The sequence below is a fragment of the Lactuca virosa genome, chromosome 4 (genome assembly GCF_052849685.1).
Source record: "Lactuca virosa cultivar CGN04683 chromosome 4, Lactuca_virosa_CGN04683_v6, whole genome shotgun sequence".
NCBI classification, from domain to species: Eukaryota; Viridiplantae; Streptophyta; class Magnoliopsida; order Asterales; family Asteraceae; genus Lactuca; species Lactuca virosa.
In genome coordinates, this window is record NC_136429.1 from 131435876 (window position 1) to 131460393 (window position 24518).

Below are 24518 nucleotides of genomic sequence, written 5' to 3' on the forward strand. Positions count from 1 at the left end.
TTAATTGGACAATTTGGTTAGAAAACTCATTGTTTTGTAATGTCTTCGTAATTTCTTTTCCTCTAACTTAGCTTCTTGTTAGTTTTTTTTAATAAAGATTCTCTTTAAGCTATTAAAAAAACCACATCTAAATAGATATTAAATATTAATCATATTTTTTTATAAAAATCCTGAAATAAACTACCAAATTCAAAAATTGTATATTTTTAAACCAATTTTTCTAATAAAAAAACTTTTGCAAGTTATCGTTTTAGAAAATTGGGCTCGAAAATTCATGCATAGTTTGAAATGTAGGTACAATTTCGAATTTTCAAACTGGTCGATGAGTTTTGAACTTGTTTTTCATATATTTTCATTGATTTTCAAACTTGTTTTGTGTAGAGGATAATGATATATAACAAAAAGTTGGAAAAAAATCAATTTTTTATTAATTAAGATATGAAAAAAAGATTGATGAGAATTAACATGGAGAATGACGAAAAAGAATATGAGATAATGATTCAGAAGGGTAACCAACTGTTGAGTTTGTTCACATTTGGTCTTCTTCTTTTTTTGTACCCAATATATCATCGAACTTGTTGTTTGTGTTCACCATAACCCTTTTGATCGGCTATCAACTGTAATAGTCGGTCAAAAGGGTTACGGTGAACACAAACAACAAGTTTGATGGTATATTGGGTATAAAAAAAAGGAAAGTTACCAAATGTGAACAAACTTAACAGCTGGTTACCCTCCCCAACCATTTTTTTTACTCATTTACAGAAAATCTCACGTCATCTCCTACTCATATTAATGATTTTGTGAGATTCATTCTTGCTTCTCTTTAAAATATAACCCACAAAGAACATTATTCATACATGTACAACTTTGTAATGCACTTGCATATTTATTAGAGGAATCTTGATTGAACAGATGCATTTCATGACTATATTTACATTTCCAATCAAATGATTTATCGTATCATGGATTCTACAGAGTTCTACAAACGAGTGGAATCACAAGTGTTGTGATTTTTGAGTTTACTTGGATTTAAGATCGAATTCATCGGATAATATTCAACATCAATATATACTGGATCATGCGACTTTTGCAGACACAACACCTTAATATATTATGAGCTAAACGTTTATGCTAATAAAGATACCTCTCATACATAGTAATATCCTTTTGCAGAGAGTTGTTGACAGCTAACCACAGTAGGCGTAACATAGACATTGTTTTGACCAAGCTACCCCTTCGAAACGCTCTTCATATACGTTATGACCTAAGCAGGTTGCAATCTTCGATAGTATTGTAGCTTTAATTTCATTTAACTTTTGTGGAAAAAATGTCTCAGGAGGTAACCAATTGTTGATTTTGTTTACATTTGGTCCTTTTTTTGTACCCAATATACCATCAAACTTGTTGTTTGTGTTTATCATAATCCTTATGACTGTCTATCACATGTGATAGCCGATCAAAAGGGTTATGGTGAACACAAACAACAAGTTTGATAGTATACTGGGTACAAAAAAAGAAAGGAAAATGATAAAATGTGAACAAACTCAATAATTGGTTAACCTCCTGAGTCATTATTCCGAAAAATAAATGATAGATTAAAAAAAATAATAATTATAAAATAGTACTATGGGGTCATTTGGATTCTTTGTTCAAAAAATGGTCATTTTCTTAATTTCGTTTTAAAATTTCATTCAATTAATAAATAATAATAATAATAATAATAATAATAATAATAATAATAAATTACACCAATCGTCCCTTGTGCATATGCCAGAAAATGTGTTTAGTCCCTATTTTCAAAATTTAACTCGGACTGTCCCTGGGTGTGTTTCTTCTTGCACGCCTAGTCCCTCCGAACATAAAAATACCGTTTTGCCCTTAATTAATTATTTTTTGATTTATTTTCTATTTATTTGTTATTTATTATTTATTTATTGATTTTTTATCATAAAAAATAATTATTTGCTGCCTTTAAAAAAAGAAATTGACCCTAAATCTAAGCACCTTCATAACTCGTCTCTTCCCCCATCACTACCAACACCGATCACCGCCATCACCGTCGACTCCAATACTCCGGCGACTCGAAGATATCTCCGGTCACTCTAAGACATCTCCGACAACAGAATAAAACCCTCATCACCACACCACACCCCTCCCCCTTCCATTTCCCCTTTTCCTGTTGCCTTCACTGGAAACCAGGTTATATTGGACCACCTCTCCATCTAGCGAGAGGGTTGCAGATCTACAAAAAGGAGGTCGATTGGTGGTATTTGGGTAGTAATGGTGATTATTCGAGATTCTGCAATTGGTGTTTGAAGTTCTTGCAGGTGGGGTTTCCAGTGGAAGTTGTTGGGGGTGATGAGGTTACTGGTTAGGTGGTTTTCGAATTGGGGTTGTTATCAGCTGGTGTTTGTACAGAAAGATGTTGTTGGTGAAGGAGGTGGTGGTTTATGGTTATTTTCCAAGTAACAAGTGGTATAAGGAGGAGGTGAAACAGGTGCTCGATGGAAGGACAGTAGTGGTCTTGAGCTTTAAACCAGGGACTGGGGTGGGTGAGGTGAGGGTCGATTTCCATGGTGGTGCAGATTTCCAGTGAGGAACGAGGCCATGGATCCGACAACCACCATCGTAGCCGGAAACTAGATTTCAAAACCCAATCCTTGAGCTCTTGACAACTCGATCTCACACATAGATGTCGTCGCCGGAATACTAGAGGGTAAGAGTTTGATAGCGTCGCCGGAATACTAGGTGATGGTTTAATTCGTCAGGTTTGATTTTTGTTTTGGGTTTAAGTTGTAGATTGGATTTTTGTTTTGTATTTGAGTCGCAACTTCGAGTTTATGGACGGAGATGGTGACCGGAGCTGCTGCCGGGCACTAAGTCTATAGACGAAGATAGTGACTGAAGGTGGTGTCGGGAACCGGGTTTGTGAACGAATATGGTGATCGAGATCTTGAAGAACATTAAATGAATTGGACAGGAAATAAAGAGATTAAGTGGGTCATAATATTTATCTTTTTTTTAGTTAACAATAATAAGAAGAACATTAAATTAATCAAAAAATAAATACCAAAAGGGCATAATTGTCATTTCAGGTACCGTAAGGGATGAAGCGTGTAAAATTAAATTAATGAGGGATGAAACATGTAAGTTTTAACCAAACAATGACGGTCCGGGTTAATTTTTGGATATAGAGACTAAACATGGCATGTGCAGGAGGAGGGACGATTGGTGTAATTTCCCTCGTAATAATAATGTTCCTCTATGCACGTTTTTTGAATATTTTCATTCAATTATTCATTTCCGCGCCCTTAGGTTTTTCACTCTTTTCAACATCTTCGGCGAATCATATGGCAGTCACTTCCAGAGCTCCGGCGAACGGTACCGTCTACAGGGAAGATCCTCTTTTACCACATCTCTGGTAACTCGCATCTCTTTTAGCTTACTACTCCTTCCACGTCAATTTAGAGGCTACTTCGCAAAATAAAATTGCTTGAAACAACCCCCAGTTTATGTAAATCAACCAAAATCTCGTAGCACACTTGATTCACGGATGCTGGACATTTATTGTAAATGAAAATGATATGTTTCGCTCTACCTTTTTCACAGACAACTCAGTTTCTGTGTTTTTTTTTTACTTTGCCCTGATAGGTCGATTAAAGCAGCCCTAGACAAGTTGGATTTATCCCAAACTGATGGGGCGGATGTATACGAACTTGTATCTCACTGCATCAAAACCTTTAAGAATAGTTCAGAATATCGAAACGATACCAGATTTCTCAAGATTTGGCTCATATATGTAATCTCGTTTCCCTCTTTTTCTCTGTCTATATGGATGCACTACATTAGCTCCAAATGAAGTGATATAGTTTATTGCTTGAGGTCAAGGCATCACTTTGACATACAAAATTTAAGCAGTGTATATGAACAAATTAACCCTGGATTTTTGATTTATCTATCTGCTTTGCCCTTTATAAAGCTTAGTGTAGTTTTTAACTCGGAATAATTTGTGGGTAAGACATTCATTTATCATCACAGAAAAATTTCTCTGTAATAAAACAAAAAAAGCGCTTTTGTGTTTGCAGATGGATTTTAGTCCAAACTACGAGGCTGTTTTCAGGGAAATTGAACAGCTTAAAATTTGTTTGGATAAAGCTTTGCTATATGAGTCATATGCATTGTTCTTGGAAGCAAAGGGAATGATGAATGAGGCTCATTTAGTGTATCAGTCAGGCATTTCAAGGTCTTTACAATCTTCTCCTCTTTATATCATATCTATGTCTAATCTTATGACCAAGGGGTTATAATTTTTTATAATTTAAAATTAAATTGTTGTTCTCTCTTAATGGTTTTCATTGCTAATGGGTATAGTGTCAAGTTTTGTTATAGGAATGCTGAACCAATAGAGAAGTTGAAGAAGGCACATACCTATTTTCTTGAGAGAATGCAAGCAATAATAGATGCTTGTTCACATAAGAAGGTATCTATGATATGATGCTTGAAACAGTTTTTTCTTTTTTCTTTTTATTATGAGTTTGCTCTTCAAATATGGTTATAATATTTAACAATGTCAATTATGGTTATTTGAAGGTGGATGGAGGATCCCCTCTTAACAGTGGTTCAAATTGTATGAATCCATGGTCAATCTCTACTCTCAACAATCTATTGCAAAAGATGAATGCTCAAATATCAAAATACACAGTAAGAAACTTTGGTCATTCATTGTTGGATGTTATAACCTATAAGCACTGGATTTTTTTTTCACTAGCCGTTTTTTACATCTGTCAGGGATACCATGCAAGTAATAAATGTTATTCAGGGAAAGTGGCATTATCATCTTTGCTGAAGTCGGCTAGGAATAAGGTTATTGAGATAGGTAATGTTACTTTTGCTTACATCAAACATCGGCTTTGAAGGATTCCAACGGAATTGAATTCCTTCCATTTGGCAACCAAATACACCACATAATGGAGTCATGAATTCCTACTCTGTTGGATTCCACAAATCAAACACAACCTTAGAGAGATTCTTGTCTTTGTAATTGATGGTGATAATCCTCTCACAGGTGGAAAGAAGTATCAGATCAAGGGATGTGCTGGTAAGGGTGGATTTGCACAAGTATACAAGGCATCTATCAACAACAATGCAGATGACATTGTTGCTTTAAAGGTGGTTGAATATATTAATCTGGTTAATTGCAAGAAATAGCAATGCACTTTCATGTATTTGTTTATTATAGTATCCTACTTTAGTTTCTTCCTATTACAACATCGTACTCTAAAAAATCTACCAAGTTATAGCAATGTCATTTAAACACAAAGCAATTTTCAATGCTATAATAAGAAAAAGTTAAAAGTACAAAGCCTTGATAAGAAAAAAGTTGAAAATACAATGATATAATAGAAAGAAATGAAAGTAGGATGTTACAATAAACAAATAAATAAAAGTACATAGCTATTTCATGCATTTATCCATACAGTAGTTAATTTTTTTTATCCATAACTAGACTTGAGGATTGATTTCTAACATTTAAGACTCTTGCAGATACAAAAGCCTCCATTCCCATGGGAATTCTACATGTATCGCCAACTTGATAAGAGGATCCCAGAAATTGAAGTACATGCTCATTTTCTTATTATTTATGAGTAAATGCAAATAGCAATGTACTCTGATTTGTTTGTGTATTATAGCATCTTACTTCTGTTTCTTTTTTATTACTTTCAATTTTTTTCTTATTAAGACATTATATTTTGAAAAATCTACCCAATTATAGCAGTGAAAATTGCTTTGCATTTGGCTATAATTGGTTAGATTTTTTAAAATATAATGTTGTATTAGGAAGAAAACGCAAGTAGGATGTTATAATAAACAAACTAATGAAAGTATGTTGTGTTTAACCATCTTTATTTATCATTAGGGTAAGCAACTGCTGCTTAACTTCAATTGTTCTTTACAGAGATTGTCTTTTGGATATGCTCATAAATTGCACCTCTATTCAGACTACAGCATTCTTGTTTCAGATTTTTTATCCCATGGAACGCTTCAGGTGAGTTTAGAAAATTCTGTATATATCCCTTTTGCAGGGTTAAATGCAAGGAACAGCAATGTACTTTCATTTGTGCATATTATAGCATCTTACATTCATTTTTTTCTATTACATCATTCTACTTTCAGTTTTTGTACTTTCAAATTCTCTTATTAGGACATTGTCCTTAAAAAAAATACACCTAAATATAGCATTAAAAATTGTTTTGTATAATTGAGAAGATTTTTCAAGGTACAATGCATGTGGAGAAATCTTCCCAATTATCGCAATGCGGATGTAAAACGAAAAACAATGAAAGTAAATTGGTATTTCATGCATTTAATAATTATTGAGGAAATTGTGTAGGATGCCATTAATACGAATGTGTGTACGGGTGCCTCCATGGATGAAGTTTTGTGCATACATTACACAATTGAGATGCTCTCCATGCTTCAAAGTTTGCATGCTAATGGTATTATTCATGGTGATTTCAAACCTGATAATCTCTTGATGCGCAATGCTAGGTAATAAGTAAAACAAGTTCTACAATATTACTTGTTGTTTTTTTCCGCAAGTAGTTGTTCAATTCTATTCCACAAATGATAGAATTGCCCTTTGTTGATGTTTGCTCATGAAAGTCTTCTAAATACTTGTAAAAATATTTGAATTACCCTTTTATTAACTTGTTGTTCACAAAACTTTTTACAACTATGTTTGAACAAAAAGTAAATTGTATATACAAATGACGGAGGATTGGAATTGAAGTCCATGAGTTTATGCTGAAGAATTCCATCACTCGTAGGATTTTGTGAATTTGCAACCAAAAGCGTTAATGAAATGGAATTGAATTCCTAAGGATTGGAATTACAATGTGTTTGCAGGGACAATCTAACAGAAGATGGTTTTCGCACCAGAAGTGGTTCTTGGCGTGAACAGGTTAGCATATATATATATATATATATATATATATATATATATATATATATATATATATATATATATATATATATATATATATATATATGTCACATTTTGGATAAATATTTATAAATTGTATTTTTGTTTTATTATAATTGTTAATTCCATTGGCAGGGACTTTGCCTTGTTGACTGGGGTAGAGGAATAGACCTGCACTTATTTCCCAACAAGACAAAGTTCAATGGAGATTGTAGAACTTCTGGTTTCCGTTGTATTCAAATGCAAGAGAACAAACCATGGACATATCAGGTAAAAATATCTCAATTCATCTGTAATTATCCAAAATAAATATAAAATTTTGTTGACTTTATTTTGTTGTTTGAGTTTTTGGTAGGTTGATACTTATGGGCTTTGTGTGATTGTTCATATGATGCTTCATAATTCATATATGGAGATAGAGAAGAAAGCATCTCTAGATGGTGGCTATACATATCAACCTAAAATGCCTTTCAAACGGTATTTTTTTTTTCTAGACATTTGTTGTTTATGATGTTGAAAATAGGTTTGCTATATTTTCACGAGCTTTTGTTATTGGTTATTGTTTTTTACAGATACCAAAAAGTGGAACTTTGGAAGAAACTATTTGAGGATTTGCTTAACCATGATCCAAAAGAGGAGCATTTGAAGATATTGGGAAACTTAAAGACATCATTTCAAGACTACATGTGCTCAAACCCTCAGTTGATAAAACAACTAAAGCAATCATTAGCAAAGCAAAGGATTTCAATGTGTTCATCTTAGTTGGCAACCACATTGTATCTTTAAAACTATCACTAAATCATATGGGTATTTGTATTTATTTAAACTTTAAAAAAAAAAAAGGGTTAAATGCTTGTTAACATCTTTTTCCAAACAAACTGCATGTAATACCGACATATTTCTCTTTTTATCAATATAAGCAATATAGTTTATGTAACACATAATAACAATATACTTAACATTTGTTACCCATACATACTGAATAATGACAACTAAAACCACAAACAAGATATTCAAAAGATACAAAATCAAGAAACTGAAGTTATTTCCATGGGATTCACCAATGTGTACATTTGTATATACATCTTAATAAACATTCGTACAAATTAGTAGCTTGGAATGTGGTTTCTCAGGTCAATATTCATGAGGAATAAATTCAGGAAACTTTGAAATGAGTTACATAATGTACAATATACAGTTTTTATGCAGCCTGCCCCTCTCACCCTTTTTTTTTTTTTTTTACATTCTACAAAAGTCCATTTTTGGCTAATATCCTCTCGGCTGCAATTCAACATCCATGATCAACCTGCAGTCAAAAGTACATGGTGAATAATACAATTCGGTTTACAAGAAATAACAACTTACTTCCATTTATTTGTATATTGTAAAAATTGCTTTGTATTTGGATGACATTGCTATAACTTGATATATTTTTTCAAAATACAAAATCGTAATTTTAATTTTTTTCTTACTAAGGCATTTATTTCTGCAGTTAGCCTTTGACTTTCCACTGTCAAAAATGGTACATCTAAGTTTCAAATATATATGAACTTAATTGTCGCACAATAAGCACTTTGGTCATAACAATACACAAATAGGAAGAAAAAAAATGGTGTATGAAATGTCCCAATCAAAATGTATACTAACAGGGCTAAATGCAACAAATAGCAATATACTTTTATTTATTTGTGTATTGTAGAATGTTACTTTCATTTCTTTCTATTACAGCATTGTACTTTGAAAAATGTACCCAATAGGATGACATTTCTATAATTGGATAGGTTTTTTAAGGTACAAAACTCTAACAAACAAATAAATGCTATTTCTTGCATTTAACCCTTGACCTCTTAATGTCAAACAAGCATAGTAGTTTAAAATTTTAAATAGATATGAATTCATTTGTTTATCAGTAAGCAAATTCAGGTAGATATGAATAAATTGATGCTATTATTCCAAATCCATAAGATTTCTTTATTTTCTCTTTATTGAATGACATTTTAGATATTTGTCAAATAGTTGCATATATTCCTAATTACATTGCAGATCAAATGTTGCAACTTTCATGAGACAGAGGCAGTTAAATACAAATATGAAAGGGCTAAATGCAAGAAATGGGCATGCATTTCTCATTTATTTGTGCTTTATAGCATCCTATTTTCGTTTTTCAGTTATAGCATTTGTAAAAGAATTATATTAGTAAAAAGTAAAAAGAGCAAAGTAGGTAACCATTGCCATGAGCAGAGTGGTAATGATATAATAATGTCCATATTATAAAACTTTAAGCAGGTGGAAGTGATCGCCGACATGTTGGGCACTCCATTTTTATATCCATCCATCTTTGTAAACATCCCGAGTGGAAAAAATGATCACATGGAGTAACCTATATAGAAAAAGTTAAAACTTCAGTTACAAAAATCATTATTAAAATAGATAAAGCAGTTTCCATTTCCTATTTAGATAAATTTTGTGACTGGTTACCAATTAAATGTAGGCCAGGCCAGGCCTAAATGCAAGAAATAGCAATCTACTTTTTTTACTTGTATGTATGTCATGGCATCCTACTTTTTTTTTTTTTTTCTATCAAGACTTTGTACTTTGAAAAGTCTACCCAATTATAGCATTGCACTTACGTTTTTTCTTATTAGGACATAATTTGAATATACATTGCTATATCTGTGTATATTTTCAATGTAGAATGTTGTAATAGGAAGAAAAAAAAGTAGGATGCTAGAATATACAAATTAATGAAGAATGAGTTGAAATTGTCCTCTATATTTTATTTTCCATTAAATACCATGCAATCATTTGAATTCTGAGTCAGATCAATAGCAGTCATGCAAATGACACAATCGGTGGCATGAGCCGAATCCTGATCAACTTTTCTAAAATAACAATATTTCTCGGGCAAAATCTGCATTAATACATCAAAATTTACAAGATCAGAGTTGGTCAAAGCAAAGACAATTAAGTCAAAACAGGGTTTGCTTGTATGTCACTATTGAACAATGCACGTAGACTAAAAAAGGGTTTGCTTGGGTGGATGGAATGGAATGGGTCGAAATAAGCAAGGTAATAAAATGAGTTATTACATCTCATGATGGTTGGACTCTAGGAATGGAATGAACTTTCATATGAATTTTGTTTATGTTATATGTAGAAACAATGTGTAGTTTTAACTCTACACACTACACAATTTTCTAATTATAATTAATGAACTTTTTTTATTTATAATAACAAAAATTTAAACTTAATGAAAGCTCATGAAACCCCAAAATTGATTACAACAAAAAGAAAATATTTTCTAGTTATTTTTAGAAAACAAAACTTTAATCTAACTAAAATCGTGAAATTATAAAGAAAGGGATGTTCTTCAAAATTACATAGATAAAAATGGTTTATATTCCAACTTTTCATTCCACTCCATAATGGAAAAAAAAAAAGACACCCCCTTACCAAGGAATAACATTCTTTCAAGTTCAACAAACAACTTTTTTTTTTTTTTTTGAATTCTAATCCATCTTACCAAACACCACCTTATGGCAACATTTATGTCTGCGAGGAATGGAATTTTTCAAAGGAATTGGAATCTCAAAGCATCGAGATCCAAGACAGTGTTGTAGAATGGAATCTCGGATTCCAACCAAACATGCCCTTTTAGTATTTTGTTAAATAAAAGAAAAAAACAACAACAAACAAACCTGGCGAGGAATAAAGCATCTGGATCCAAGATAGTGTTGTAGAATGAGAACTGCAGCCTGGAAACTGACAAGAAGACCCAAAGTAATACACCAGTTTTTATCGGGTTCAATTCGCATGAAGTTATGAGGACACCCAAACACATAGAGTGGAATTGCAAGCCGAGTCAAAGACATTCCAATTATATACTGAGGATGCAATGGTTTTCTTGAATCACTCACAATGTTAGTGATGATTTGTGGAATCCAAAACGAGTGTAAAACAAGAAGTATCGGCCTTAGATATCTATGGAACTCATACATGATCAGAATTCCACCTAAAAGGATTCCATCTGCAAAATAAATACATCTTCTGCTTAATACTTACTCATTAATGTGTAAATTTACTAGGAAAACAAAATAAACAGAGAAGATGATGATTTATAAAACTTACAGAATCGACTGTAAAGAACCGAAAGTTCACGCCTCATAGCTTCCCAACCCTCTCCATTATTTGCAGATCTACCTGCCTTCCATATGGCAAGAAGATACCTCATCTCAAAGATGGAGAACACCACAAACTTAAAAAATGCAGCTGTAGCAAAAGCATTAAATAGCGACTCTGCAACCCCCCCAAAAAAAAAACACAAACTCATCACATGTTCATAAGCAATAGAAAATTGAAAAATGTGTCTATGGAGGATTAATAGTAGGGTTTCAATGCAGGAAATAGCATTGTGCTTTTACTTGTTTGTTTATTATAGAATTCTACTTACAATTTTTTTTTCATAATGCAGAATTGTACTTTGAAATGACTACCGAATTATAACAATGTATTTGAAACACAAAGCAGTTTCACTGTCATAGTTGTTGGGTAGATTAGTCAAAGTACAATGTATGTACTTTCATCATGTTATCCAAAATTAGCCACTGCACTATTTTTTTTTTAATGATTAGTGTATAATAGTTTAGTAGCTAAACCAATAAAACAAAGTAATAGTTTAATGCCTAGATCAATAAAATGGTGAAAGTACATTGTGTTTTTTTGTACTTCTACTAACAGATAACCTGGGATTTTTTTTTTCAAACTGTCAAAAAAGCATAATGGTTCAGTCATTAGAGAAAATAGTTAAGTGGTTAAATGGATAGAACAGTGAAAGTAGAAGTGCTTTTCTGTATTTTATCCTATCATATAAATTATAAGATAATCAACAAAATGGTAATGTTGTTGATAAATAAACCACAAACAAAAATTGGCAAACAATGTCAAAAGAAGTATATATCTTATTCTTACCAACTAATATCCCTGCAGTCAAATGTAAAAGACAAAGATAAGCATCCATGATAGCCTGCTGTCCAATCATCAAAATCGATACCTTTGCAGCACCCTGCAGGAGATTTTAGAATCCACATTGGTATCTCATCTTCTCAAAGAAATAATGATCTTTAAATTATTTGAATATTAGTGTACAAGTACAATTTATTGGGCAAGATCTTACAGATTGTGTATTACTATGCTCCATTTGCCGAATTAATAGAAGAACCTGAAGAAAAGAAATCTGATACGCCAAAAAGTTTAAGGAGCAACAATAAAGCAGTTGATCATTCACAATTGATAAAGAATAATAACATTGATGCATAAATGACACCACACTTGGAGAAATGGAAGAGAAAAATAAGTGAGGGCAAATTTGTAAAAAGTTAGGACTTAATGGATCCTTTCCTACTTTCTCTACTAAGATGCTCTTTGACTTCTTTCTGCATTAAATAAAAAAGAAGCATGCATATGTAACTTACCAGATTTTGGATTCAACTAATTGAATCTATATCATTATTTATATCAAATACTTTTTTTAAGAATTTCAGAAAGTTTTATTTGCTGCAATTTATAATTCATATTTATAACAGTTACATAAAATAGACAGTAAATTTGTTATTTAACACCAATATCCAGACACAAGGGTAAAATGGTCATTCCCATTATTCATTTAGACGGTATATTTAGTCCAAAAAAGAAGCAGCATTTGTTCATACAACACTTCTTCCAGACCAACATCATTTATCTGTTCAACATGTCATCCATACAGCACTTAATGGGACAAATTTGTAAGAAGTTGGGAGTAAATAAACGGGGAAAGTTGACTTTCTGTCAAGTCATGCTTTATGCATTAAGTCAAACAGAAAACCCATGTGATAGCTTATTTAAAATATTTTATCTAGCATCAATTTATTTAAAATCAACAAGGGAGGGATGACTTGAAGGATACAAAGGTGACCATTAAAGTGTAATTCACTGCTTTGTTATAGTAAACCTCAATGTTGACTGAAGTAGCATTCATTAACATGGGTGAGAAGCAATCTCCATCATCATCAGCAGAAGGGCTCTCCATTAACCCTTCCAAGTAATAACGATCATGCTCTCCATCTACCACAAACAAATCAAAATCGCTTCAATATATATATATATATATATATATATATATATATATATATATATATATATTATAGAAGAAAAATAAAGTTGAAAGCAAAGAATTGAGTATAGAGATGGGAGTACCACTTTGGGTGGACGAGACACGAGAAATTTGAGCAGAGATTTCAACATTACAATGCTTGTCCATGTCAGTAATTGGAGCTGCAAGAACAATTTTAGATAATTATATTAAGCTTAATTAAAGAAAAAGAAAGAATACAAAAGTGTGGGAGGAAAAACTACATTGTTTGCTCTTCCAGATCTTATCTCGTGGGGACTCCTGAAATACTTGTGATGAGAAAACTCCAAGCTGAGAAGGCATTAAAGATGCAAGGTTAGTAACATAAATTTACAACTAAGAATAAAAATTAACCACGTGATTTCTTTTTTGCTTAATAGACTTAGTGAGGACAAGACTAAATATGGTAAGCCATTATATTATATAAGGGTGTTTCTTTTTTCACATTATGCAGAAAGAACGAATCAATAGAGTTACATACAGATACAGTATTATAATATGAAGATGCAATAAGGATTACCAAGTGGTAGGGGTTGGAAAATATATAATCTTCTTCTTGACCAAACTCTCCCTCTCTTCCACTGTAAGTCAAAATTATCGTACATGTATTTATTTAATCTCATAAAGATATTCCATCAACATATTTTAAATATGAAGTTCTATAGCAAATAAGGTAATCTGAAGATATTTAATACCTGTTAGCTACCATTCGAAGTTGTCTGAATGGCCATATGTATACCCCTTCTACCCTAATTTGGACACGACCAACTTCTGGTTCATTATCAAACACATCATGGAAAATCATTACACCCTGTAATAAATCATAAATCATTATTTGGAATATAATTTTATAATCAGACTTTTTCAAATCCAGGTTAAGGTATCTAATACCACAGTTGCCAAACAAACATCTTTTAATTCAAGTAATGCATACAGATATAAACACACATCTTGTTTCCTTATTCTTTCTTTATCCAGATAAAAAGACACTTCAGAAGAAAAGAACACACATGAGGGTAAATTTGTAAAAGATTAGGTTATTCTTTCTGCATTAATTCAAAAAGAAACACTCATGTATAGCTTAACAGATTAAGTTCTTCCCCATTAAGTCAAGAAGTTATGGTTCTTTTTGACTTAATGGACTTAAAGAGGACAGGAACCGATTCGGTAAGTTATATAAGTTATACGTGTGTTTCTTTTTTAATTTAATGCAGAAATAATGACTTTATAGAGAAAATCAGGAAGTAAGGCTGTCTCCATTAAATCCTAACTTTTTACAGATTTGCTAAAAGAAAAAGTTATTTTTTCTTTCCATTTTTCCTAAGTGTGCTGTTATTTTCTCAAATACTTTTTGATCATTTATCAATGCAGCACTGAATGATAAGATGATCAGAGTAATTAACACCTTACCTGAACATAATGTACACCATTTATTTTAGTTGGCCTAGTCATCAACTCCAATACAGAATTTCCACTTGATTTCTTAAAATCTGGAAACCTGGAAGAGGTATTTGAGGACTGGATGAACTTCCAAGCCCCTGACATTATTACACAACCCAACATAAGTGAATTAATTATATAACACAAAAAAACGAAAAATAGTTTCTTAAGATCTGGAAACCTAGAAGAGGTAAGAGGGCATTCACGTCTTTTGCACATACGAGAGAGATCAAGAGCATAAAAAAGAGTTTCATCCAGGCCATAAATAGTAGTAAGAAGGGATAACAACCAAATATCATAACCAAGTAATTTACACTACAGACCTCTGTATGTCCCAGTTATATTCCATGCAGAGAATGGGCCCACTTCATTCTCATCTTTCCTTGCAACAAGCCACTGAAAGAAGCATACAGGTTTTAATCAGACTTTACTCAAACTTAAGCTCTTTTTTGTCATCATAAGTAATTTACACCACAGACCTCTGACTTTCTCTATTAAGTTGCTCTTTGTGCATTAAGTAAAAAAAGAAACACCCATTTGGTATCTCAAAATCATGTTTTATTCTAACAATATGGAAATTCTATTAAGTTGTTCTTTCTGCATTAAGTCAAAAAGAATGTTCTCATTAAGTGCTACATTCTTTACATCTAGATTCAAGAAGAATGTTCTCATTTGTATCTTGAGGTTTTGCTTCCAGTTGACTAACTCAAAATACTCCCTCATCACATAGAAAGTGCTACATTTCTTTACATCTAGTCTACTACTTCAACATTTTTCTCTCTAGCACTTTCCCCAAAGTGCAATGTAGCGGGAAAATTTTCCTCAAAAGATTCAACAGACATACTCATTTCAAAGTTCACAAAGAAAATTAAGAAGAATAGCAAAGTTCAATCTTCCTGTAAATTAATAGAACTTGTAAGTCTGGTTAACATAAAACTAAGTTTAAAAGGAATTATATGCAAGATATAAAATCAACAATATTGGTAGAAACTAACCTCATCACCCCATGAACTAGCTCTCTCCCTGAGAGGTCTTAATCCTGCAACCGGTTGAAAAATTGACAGGACAACCCACAACAACCCGAAGAAAACCCTAAATTCTTTCACCTTCAACCCCATAAACCCCAAGTCTTCTCTGATCACAAAATACCCAATCACGACTCAGCTAAATTACAATCGGGCGAAGTGGAAGAAGAAATTCTCACAACCGAAACATAGATATAACTCCGAAGGAAGAGTGAAAGATATCGTTGCTTCGAGTGGAGTCAACAACAGCCCTAAACTACCGATTGAGAAAGGAAAACGAGAGCTGAACAACCGATTGAACATAAATAAAGTAGTTGTTTCAACAAGAAAGAAATTCAGAAGTCAATTTGAGAACCAGAAAAAACCCATTTGTCTAAAATATATCACCAAGACTGTAGAAATTAGAATGATATTATGAAAGAGTAGTTGGGTGCTGATGTTCTTGTTTCTTTTCTTTGTTTACTCAAAAAGTAAGAAGGGGTGCTAACTCTGGTGTGGTGGGTGCCAGGGAGTTGTTATTCACTGTAGATAATTGCGGGGAGGTTATTTCAAGAATTCAAGGTGCAATGAAAATGAAAATCGAGTCCACCCCAACATTGAAGATGATAGAGTATGGACTAATCAACAATTTCGATGAAATTGACATTTGGGTTGAGAAGTGTTTAAAAAGATATGTATTTAGACTACTAGGTGTGGGCAACATTACCACACCCAAAATGTGTCATGATAGCATCCTACTCATACCAACGAAGGCTTTTCCATTCACTGTGAAAGGAGCATCCGGGGCTTTTCCTGACAAAAGATCGTCAAATATTGGTGATTGATCGAGAACGTTACGTCGTTGTTAGAACCCGCAACCCCGAAAAAAGCATGCAAAATCCATAAATCTTGTGAAGCAACAGTCTCTAATACCAACGAAGGCGCTCCATGATGACCGCTCGAATACTGGCCTTTCCACGCCATGGGGCAATTTCTCCATTTCCAGTGTGTGCAGTCAATGCTCCCAAGCATACTCGGAAAATCATGTCTTTCTTCATGCGCCGCATATAGTTGTTGCATATCATGCAACGAAGGTTTGCGCAAGTATTGGTCACCGAAGGTTTCGACAACACCTCTTGCCAATAAATACAAACTTTCTCGTGCGGTCCTCTCATACATTCTCATATAATTGTCAACAGAATCGGTCGTCAACAGAATCGGGCGACTCCCCCATTGCCATAAGTTTAATTGCAGCAACACATTTTTGCAACCCTGTGAAACCTCGTTTGCCTCTAGCATCATATCTCATTTGGAAAAATTCATACCTAAATAAATATTAAACATGTAAAAATTGTATTTATTTTATCTAAAAGTGACATTTTGTAAATTATAAAAGTTGAATCAAACGATACTTTGCTTCCATAGCGTTGGCTATCCTTTCAAAGACATTTTTTCGCAAACGAAATCTTCTTTTGAAATCGTTTGGCTGGTAGACACAATTTTCCGCAAAGTAATCGTTAACTAGCCGTCTATGCCATTCCTCACGATCTCTATTTAACGCCGCACGTCGCGTGAGTAGTGGAGCTGGATCTGGCTGTACCAGGCTGTCTGTATAATAACGGTACATCATAGTCACGAACAAATCGTCTTCATCGTTATCATCGTTGTACGGATGGGCCGGATCAAATTGATCCATATTTTGGTTTTGAAATATTGAAAGAAATATGTAGTTGAGAGAAATTTATGTTTTTTGTATTTAAAAATGATATAAATTGTATTTATTTATAGTGTAAATAAAATTTGTTTTTTTTAATAAGTGACCGTTTTAAAAAACGGTCGAAATTATGACCGTTTGAAGCAAATAACCGGCGTTACCTCCCGTTTTCGTGATAACGTATCTTAACATAACACCTAATAACGGCTACGCGGGGCGGTGTTCCACCGTTATGGCACCGTTATTAGGGTGCCAAATCAAATAACGCGTCTTCCGCGTTGCCCACACCCGGCTCTCTTAAGAATAGTTTTGGATATTTGATTTTCTGAATAGACTTTTGATAGCAAGTTTTTCAAATTTTGGACATTGAATTTGATATAAGAATTTATATGTGAAATTTGGATATGTATAAAACTTTGAAATTTTTAATTTGGAAAAATTACTTAAGAATGGTAACAAAGTTTTTATTTTTTTTTTCAGAATATATTATTAAATTTTTTTCTTGTACATTACACCATTAAACTTGTAAAAATATTCAAAAACACTACTGCTACCGAAAATAAGAGGTTCAGTGTTGATTTGACATTTTTCTCCGAGTTGGGTATTTCTTTGATTTGTGTCTAGTTTACAGATTCATCGGATGCATATTTGTAACAAGTATCCCAAACAAGGCGTCAAAAGTTGTCGTCTCCATCCCTAACAACCAACTCCTCGTAATCGATCAATCAAACTCCATCGTCGTCTACTAGTATCTCTAACATTGACGCTCATTACTCGGCCCCGAACGTCACCACCATTTGCGTCAAATCTAGTATCTTCAGCAACCCCCAAACATCGCCCAATTCTAATAACCATGAAGATTGTCCAATAACCAAATGTGCAAACCGAATGGCAATATCTCGAATGAAATTGGGATGATAGTCCAAATTGAAGACCAAATGTGCAGATTATATCGAAGACCAAATTGGAGTCCAAATCGCAGATAATCTCTCATTCTTGTTCCCTTTTATAGCTTGTAACATACTCATTATTGTTTGTACTTTCTTAATATTCTTAATATTCTTTTTTTTCATAATCAATATGAATATGGGTCACCAATCAAAATATTGAGGCGTTCTATGTGGGCTATGGTAAGAGGACTAGGAAAAACAGTCAGTTTTAAGCAATAATATTGCTTACAAACACTTGTTATAATTTATTGATATTATAAAACATATATAGTCGGTGTTATATTTGGAATTTGTTTGTAGTTTACGCTTATCTTTAAACAATCTTGATTTATGGTTTGATCTTGAAAATATGAAACGATTGTGAGATCATGCATTTAGTAACTCTCAAAGTAAGCGACCTTTTGGTTCATCCCGTGGAGAATCGTATGCATTGGTCTTCAAATTCTTTCAAATTTATAGTTTATTTGTTGAATTTTCTGACCATTTGTGTTGATTATTCATGTGTTGTGATGATTCGAGGCTAGGTTGATCTTTTTGGTTTATTTGCTTCATGCAAAAAGTGCACTTTTTGCCTAAATGCCTTTGACTTTGAGTATGTTTGTACCTTTATGAAATTAGCTTTGAATTTGGTAGATTCACTTGCAAAAAACCACATGATCAGTGATAACTAGTTTATGACATCAAATCTAGCACAAATTTTGATTTAAATTTGTTGTTTTTGACTTTAAATGATTCAACTATAGCATATAAATTTTGGTGATTAGTGATAAGTTTATGCTCTATAAGTCCATTTTCTTCCAAAGAGTTAAAAGGTTATAACTTTCTTGGTAATTAGAGGAAAAAAATGTTACCTAAGTTAATATGTGTTTTTAGTTGTAGGTTTAAAAAAGGAAAGAAAAGGAGGAAGACAAAGGCGGTGGTTGAGAGAGAGAGAGAGAGAGAGATGCAAGATAACAAAAAAAATACAGAACAAAGTCAAAAAATAATATTTTATATAGCTTATTAAGTTTAATGTGTTATAAATATTAGGGGTATGTCGATGCTCTTGAAGTTGGTGTTGGGATCCATGGGTATTTATTTTGTCTTTGTTTTTAATGCATGTGAAAGTTGCAAAAGATTTGGAAGTTCTAAGAAGTTAATTTCTTGTGGTGGATCTAAGGATAATCAAAAATTGCATTGGATCAATTGGGATCAAGTGTTGGCTGATAAGACTCATGGTGGGTTGGATATCGGTAGTTTGGTTTCTTTTAATTTTTCTTTACTTCAGAAATAGCGTTGGCGTTTTCATACTGAAGAGATCGTTTTAATTTTTCCTTACTACCATTTCTTTATGTATTCTAACTTTTATTTTTTCGTATTAACATTTATATTATGCAACTAACTTTTATTTATGCATACTAACATTTAAATTATACAACTAACATTTATTTATACATTCTAATATTGTATATAATCTTCATGCTTACCAATTTTTTATCTTTTACAATTACATACAAAATACACACACAAACACACACACACACACACACACACACACATATATATATATATATATATATATATATATATATACACACACACACACACCCAACGGTTATAAACAACTATATTTTTTTACTATAAAAGAACATCTTTACCCTACTTATTTTCACCACAACAAATATTTCTCTTTTCTATCAAACAAATCAATTTCAAGATGATTCACCCGTTTGTGGTAATCATGACTATAATAGTCATATTACTTTTCATCCAAATTCTTAACATCGAAGATAATATAGAATTTCACATACTTTTAATCTTGTATGTAATGATAGACATACCTTTTCTCTTTGTGTAATATTTGTTGAAATAAATGGATTCTAATTTGCCAATTTGACGAGGCAAATTTCTCAGCATTAGGAGGAGAAAAGAAAAACATAGAAAATGATGTTTCATGGCATGAACATTCCTTATCTTATCCTGACCCTCACACAAATCAATGTGAACTAGAAGTTCAAAAGATAATGCATTTCCAAGAAATATCAAATCAATTCCCTGATGCATTTACTAACACGAAAAGAGTGACTAATGATAAACAACCTAATGATAAAATCATATATATCAATTGTCAATGCTCCAACTCAAATTGAAATTCTAGATAAACAACCTAATGATAAAGTCACTTAGGAATCTAAAACATGCTTGACGCGTGGAAGACCATTTACTTTTATAGATAAAAATCCCCAAAGAAGAAGAGGAACAAAAAGTACACTTCATAATGAGTAAAGTGTTCCTGGAGAAACATAAAAAATATCATAACTTCCCCCAAAAGAGGAAATAAATGATAAAGAGATTGCAATAAATTATGGTGAAACAAATAGAGCATATGACTAAAATTAAACTGGTAATATAAGTGAAATATTTTCTTATTCATTTGCATGTGATATTATGAATGATAATCCTGAACCACAATCTGTCATTGAATGTCAAAAGAGACCTGACTGGGCTAAATGGAAAGAGGTTATGCTATGCAATCTGAATTAAATTCTCTTAATAAGAGAAAGGTTTTTGGGGCCATTATTCTCACACATGGAGTTGTAAAACCATTAGGATATAGATGGATTTTCATACGAAAAAGAAATGAGAAAGACAAAATTATAAGATACAAGGCTAGGCTTATGGCTCAAGGCTTCTCTCAAATGTCTGAAATTGATTATGAGAAAACATATTCTCATGTAATGGATGCAACCACATTTTTATATTTAATCAGCCTAGCAGTAGCTACAAATTTAGAGATGTGTCATATGGATGTTGTTACAACTTACTTGTATGGATCACTTGATGATGATATCTATATAAAAATCCATGAAACATTAAGTACAAAACCCAAAGAAATGTATTCTATAAAACTACAAAGGTCTTTGTATGGGTTAAAGCAATCTGAGTGCATGTGGTATAATCGTTTAACCGATTATTTGACAAGTAAAGGTTATAAAAATAACACTATTTGTCCATGTGTATTTATCAAGGCTGCAAAAATCACTTGACAGTAGCTCAACGGTGGACTAGGGTCAAGGGATTAATCGGCTAGGCGGGGATTAATCGGAGACCATTAATTATTAAGAAAATTATTCAAAAATTAATAAATCTAAATTTAATCATAATAATATAAGTAAATAAGCATAAAAAGCTAATAATAACTTCAACAAACACACCAAATTATCATCCAAAAGACCAAAACAAACATAAAAAGCTAATAATAACTTCAACAAACACACCAAATGATCATCCAACAAGTTCATAATAAGTTTAAATAGCACAAAAATAAAACATATTATCTTCTAATCTTCTCCACACACTTCCATTATTTGAACCCCATCCGACTCATATTCGTCTTCTTCTAACACTTGCTCCTCACTCTCGGACTCAAAATCTTCATCGGAAAGTTCCCTCATTCTTGGACTTTCTCAGGGTGCTTGATTATCATTGGTTCCTAGATCTTCATTAACCGTTTCGGGGTCTACTTCATCTACATCAACAATCCATTCTTGAGCTGAGAGTGAATCATTTGCTAATAACACCTCCATATTTCTATCTTTTCGCTTTTGATTTTTTTCCATTAAATTAGCATTGAATTGAACATAGACAAGATTGTTCAATTTGCTTGCCTCCAATCTATTTCGTTTTTTTGTATGTAGCTAGAAATGTAAACACAACAAAGAGTTGAAATGTGTTTAATATATAAATTTTATAAAATATAAATTTAATAATATACTAACCCCTTCAAACGTGCTCCAATTCCTTTCACAACCCGATGAACTACTAGTCAAAGAAAGAATCATTGTTGCAATCTTTTTCAAATGAGGAGTTGTGCCACCAAATAGTCCCCACCAACTAGCTACAATTTTTTAAACAAAAACACATTATTAATCGATAAATATCAAAATTTTATAAAATACTAAAATAGATAACTAAAAGTAAAATGAATTACCCGGATCAAACTCGGCATCATTCACCCTACAATTTTTAATTGCAAGATCGCAACTAAATCTATCAACTTTTTTCTTGTACTTTGGCAAGTCAATTGTTACAACTTGCCTTTGCATCTCAAAATTGTCACAAAGTAATGTATCAAAAAAATCAAGAATCGTATTCATTATATCGGGATCATATTGGAGTTGTAGATCCTTATAATGATAATACGAATTTAAAAGATAAGACGTTAAATGTAAACTTGAATCTAGACGGCCTTTCATCTTTTTGTTTATGATATCTATAATAGGCTTGTAAGCTTTCTCGTTACCACCCAATGATGTGATAATTTCTTCTTTAGCAACTTTAATCTCCCCGTAAACAAAACCCATTGAGGGCTTCCAATCTGCGTCAACCATTCGAAGGACTTTCACCAAAGGGGAGAACACCTTTAAACATTGTGTCACACCGGACCAAAATTGGACACGTGACACCGTTTTATATGAGGCAATCCCTTTAGGCGTACTAGAAAATTTACATTCCTCCCATTCGGTGCTAGAGAACATATGTCTTAGTTGCTCCTTTTTTTCGGCCAAACTTTGTAATATTAGAAAGGCGGAAGCAAATATCGTGACTCCCGGTTGGATAATTTCTCTTTTGTTTGTGTAACTTCTCATCATCGCCAAGGTTTTGTGGTGAGCGTAAATGAAGATGGTTAGCTTCTTTGCTTGATCTAGAAGTTTCTTAAACCTTGGAAGTGCACCGATACCTTGAAGAAATAAACACGATTAAATAACAAATTATAGTATAAAATTAAACATTTTAAAACAAAATAAAGTAATAAAGTAATAAATACAATAAATAAACAAAAATATGTAAGTACCTTCAAGCATAAGGTTAATGGTATGTGTCGCACATGATGTCCAAAAATAGATGGTCTTTTCTCTTTTAGCAACTTTGCCGCCCCCATGTTATTCGTGCCATTATCGGTCACAACTTGAACAACATGCTCATGACCAACTTGTTGAATGCAAGACTCCACATATTCATATATTTTTTTGGCTTGTATGTGCTTCGTTGGAACATTCATTTGAAGATAAAAAAACAGTACCCATCTTCGAATTAACACATAAATTCATAATGCTCCTTCTCTTTCGATCAGACCAAGCATCCGTCATAATCGAGCATCCATCATCTTTCCATTCTTGTTCGGTTTTTTTCAACAAGTTTTTTGTTCTTTCAACCTCATGCTTTAGAAGCGTGTCACTCAAAGCATATCTAGTAGGAGGTGGAAGCCCGGTTCCAAATTGGCCAACAACCTCCAACATCATTTTGAAGCTATCCCTTTCAAAGGCATGAAAAGGAATTGCGCTTTCATATGCCTACCTACTAATGTATTTATGGATCATGAGTATTCTTTCTTTTCGGACAATATGTTAAGATCAACATTTTTTCCCTTTTTCGCATTCAAATCTTCTTCGAGGTTTATTTTGTTTGCGTAGCCATCCATGGGGCCTATAACATTTGGTGCTTTCAACCCCAAAGAAGATTCAACTCTATTCACGCTATCATGAAATTCGTGTCTCACCTCAAATCGTAAGGCTTCATCTTGTGAATGTTTAGCTTTCTTTTTTTAACTTCCCTTCATTAATAGAATTTCGACATTTCAATTGATCATCTTTTGTAGAACTTGGACATGAAGATACATTCCCCTTCACATGAGCAGTATGTTGTTTCATTCTAGTAATCCCTCCGCCAAACACTTTTCCACACAATTTACATTTCAATCTATCCAAGTTGCTTTTATCCGGGATAAAACCATATTCCCAACCAACATCATCCGAGTTCCGTTTATGTGTATCGATGGCGATTGATCCCACAGACGGTGTTGTTGAAGCATTCGAAGTCATTGATTGTCAACTGTTAAATCATCGCATTAACACATTAAAAAAAATTAACACCTTAAAAAATATAATATAAATGCTTGACAAAATGATTATCAATCAACCAAACAACTTGGAGATTCATGTTAATGCCTTAATGCTAAAGTGCTAAAAGAAATACCTAAAAGATTCATGTTTAACAGATTTCAACAAATGCACAACATATTCATATTTAACAGATTTCAAAAAAAAAAACTAGACAGAAATTCAGTATCTTAACAGATTTCATGTTAAACAGCTTCAACAAATGTTCAATTAACCAATACCAAATTTCTTAACATATTTCATGTTAAACAACTTTAACAAATGTTCAATTACCCAGATAATATTTGTTAACAAAAGAAGCTGTCACATAGAAGACTTCATAC

General features: G+C 32.6%; 3 protein-coding genes across 4 annotated transcripts; 1 reads left to right on the plus strand and 2 right to left on the minus strand.

Moving 5' to 3' along the window:
* The first annotated feature begins 3291 nt into the window (after positions 1 to 3291).
* Positions 3292 to 7836, plus strand: LOC145107400 (protein kinase and Mad3-BUB1-I domain-containing protein). The gene is made up of 14 exons (XM_079044270.1): positions 3292 to 3421; positions 3652 to 3799; positions 4086 to 4243; positions 4390 to 4480; positions 4591 to 4701; positions 4789 to 4876; positions 5066 to 5169; positions 5545 to 5616; positions 5957 to 6046; positions 6392 to 6549; positions 6907 to 6961; positions 7118 to 7252; positions 7338 to 7459; positions 7555 to 7836. The coding sequence occupies exons 1-14, from the start codon at positions 3351 to 3353 to the stop codon at positions 7742 to 7744; spliced, it is 1593 nt and encodes a 530-aa protein (XP_078900396.1). The 5' UTR covers positions 3292 to 3350; the 3' UTR covers positions 7745 to 7836.
* Positions 7837 to 8003: 167 nt separating this feature from the next.
* LOC145107399 (transmembrane E3 ubiquitin-protein ligase FLY1-like) lies at positions 8004 to 16213 on the minus strand. 2 transcript variants are annotated; one of them, XR_013707850.1, is made up of 15 exons: positions 15584 to 16212; positions 14912 to 14984; positions 14559 to 14686; positions 13844 to 13959; positions 13669 to 13729; positions 13373 to 13439; positions 13214 to 13291; positions 12924 to 13081; positions 12156 to 12215; positions 11951 to 12044; positions 11111 to 11278; positions 10681 to 11009; positions 9777 to 9893; positions 9209 to 9362; positions 8004 to 8288 (listed from the first exon to the last, which is right to left on the minus strand). XR_013707850.1 is itself a non-coding variant. In XM_079044269.1 (15 exons), the coding sequence occupies exons 1-14, from the start codon at positions 15704 to 15706 to the stop codon at positions 9261 to 9263; spliced, it is 1674 nt and encodes a 557-aa protein (XP_078900395.1). In that variant the 5' UTR covers positions 15707 to 16213; the 3' UTR covers positions 8004 to 8288; positions 9215 to 9260. The 2 variants fall into 2 exon arrangements, 1 of the variants encoding a protein (XP_078900395.1); XM_079044269.1 differs by having other exon boundaries at positions 9215 to 9362; positions 15584 to 16213.
* A 5993-nt stretch (positions 16214 to 22206) lies between these two features.
* Positions 22207 to 23538, minus strand: LOC145105046 (uncharacterized). The gene is made up of 2 exons (XM_079042182.1): positions 23319 to 23538; positions 22207 to 22976 (listed from the first exon to the last, which is right to left on the minus strand). Exons 1-2 carry the CDS (start codon positions 23536 to 23538, stop codon positions 22207 to 22209), a joined length of 990 nt encoding a protein of 329 aa, XP_078898308.1.
* Positions 23539 to 24518: the final 980 nt, after the last annotated feature.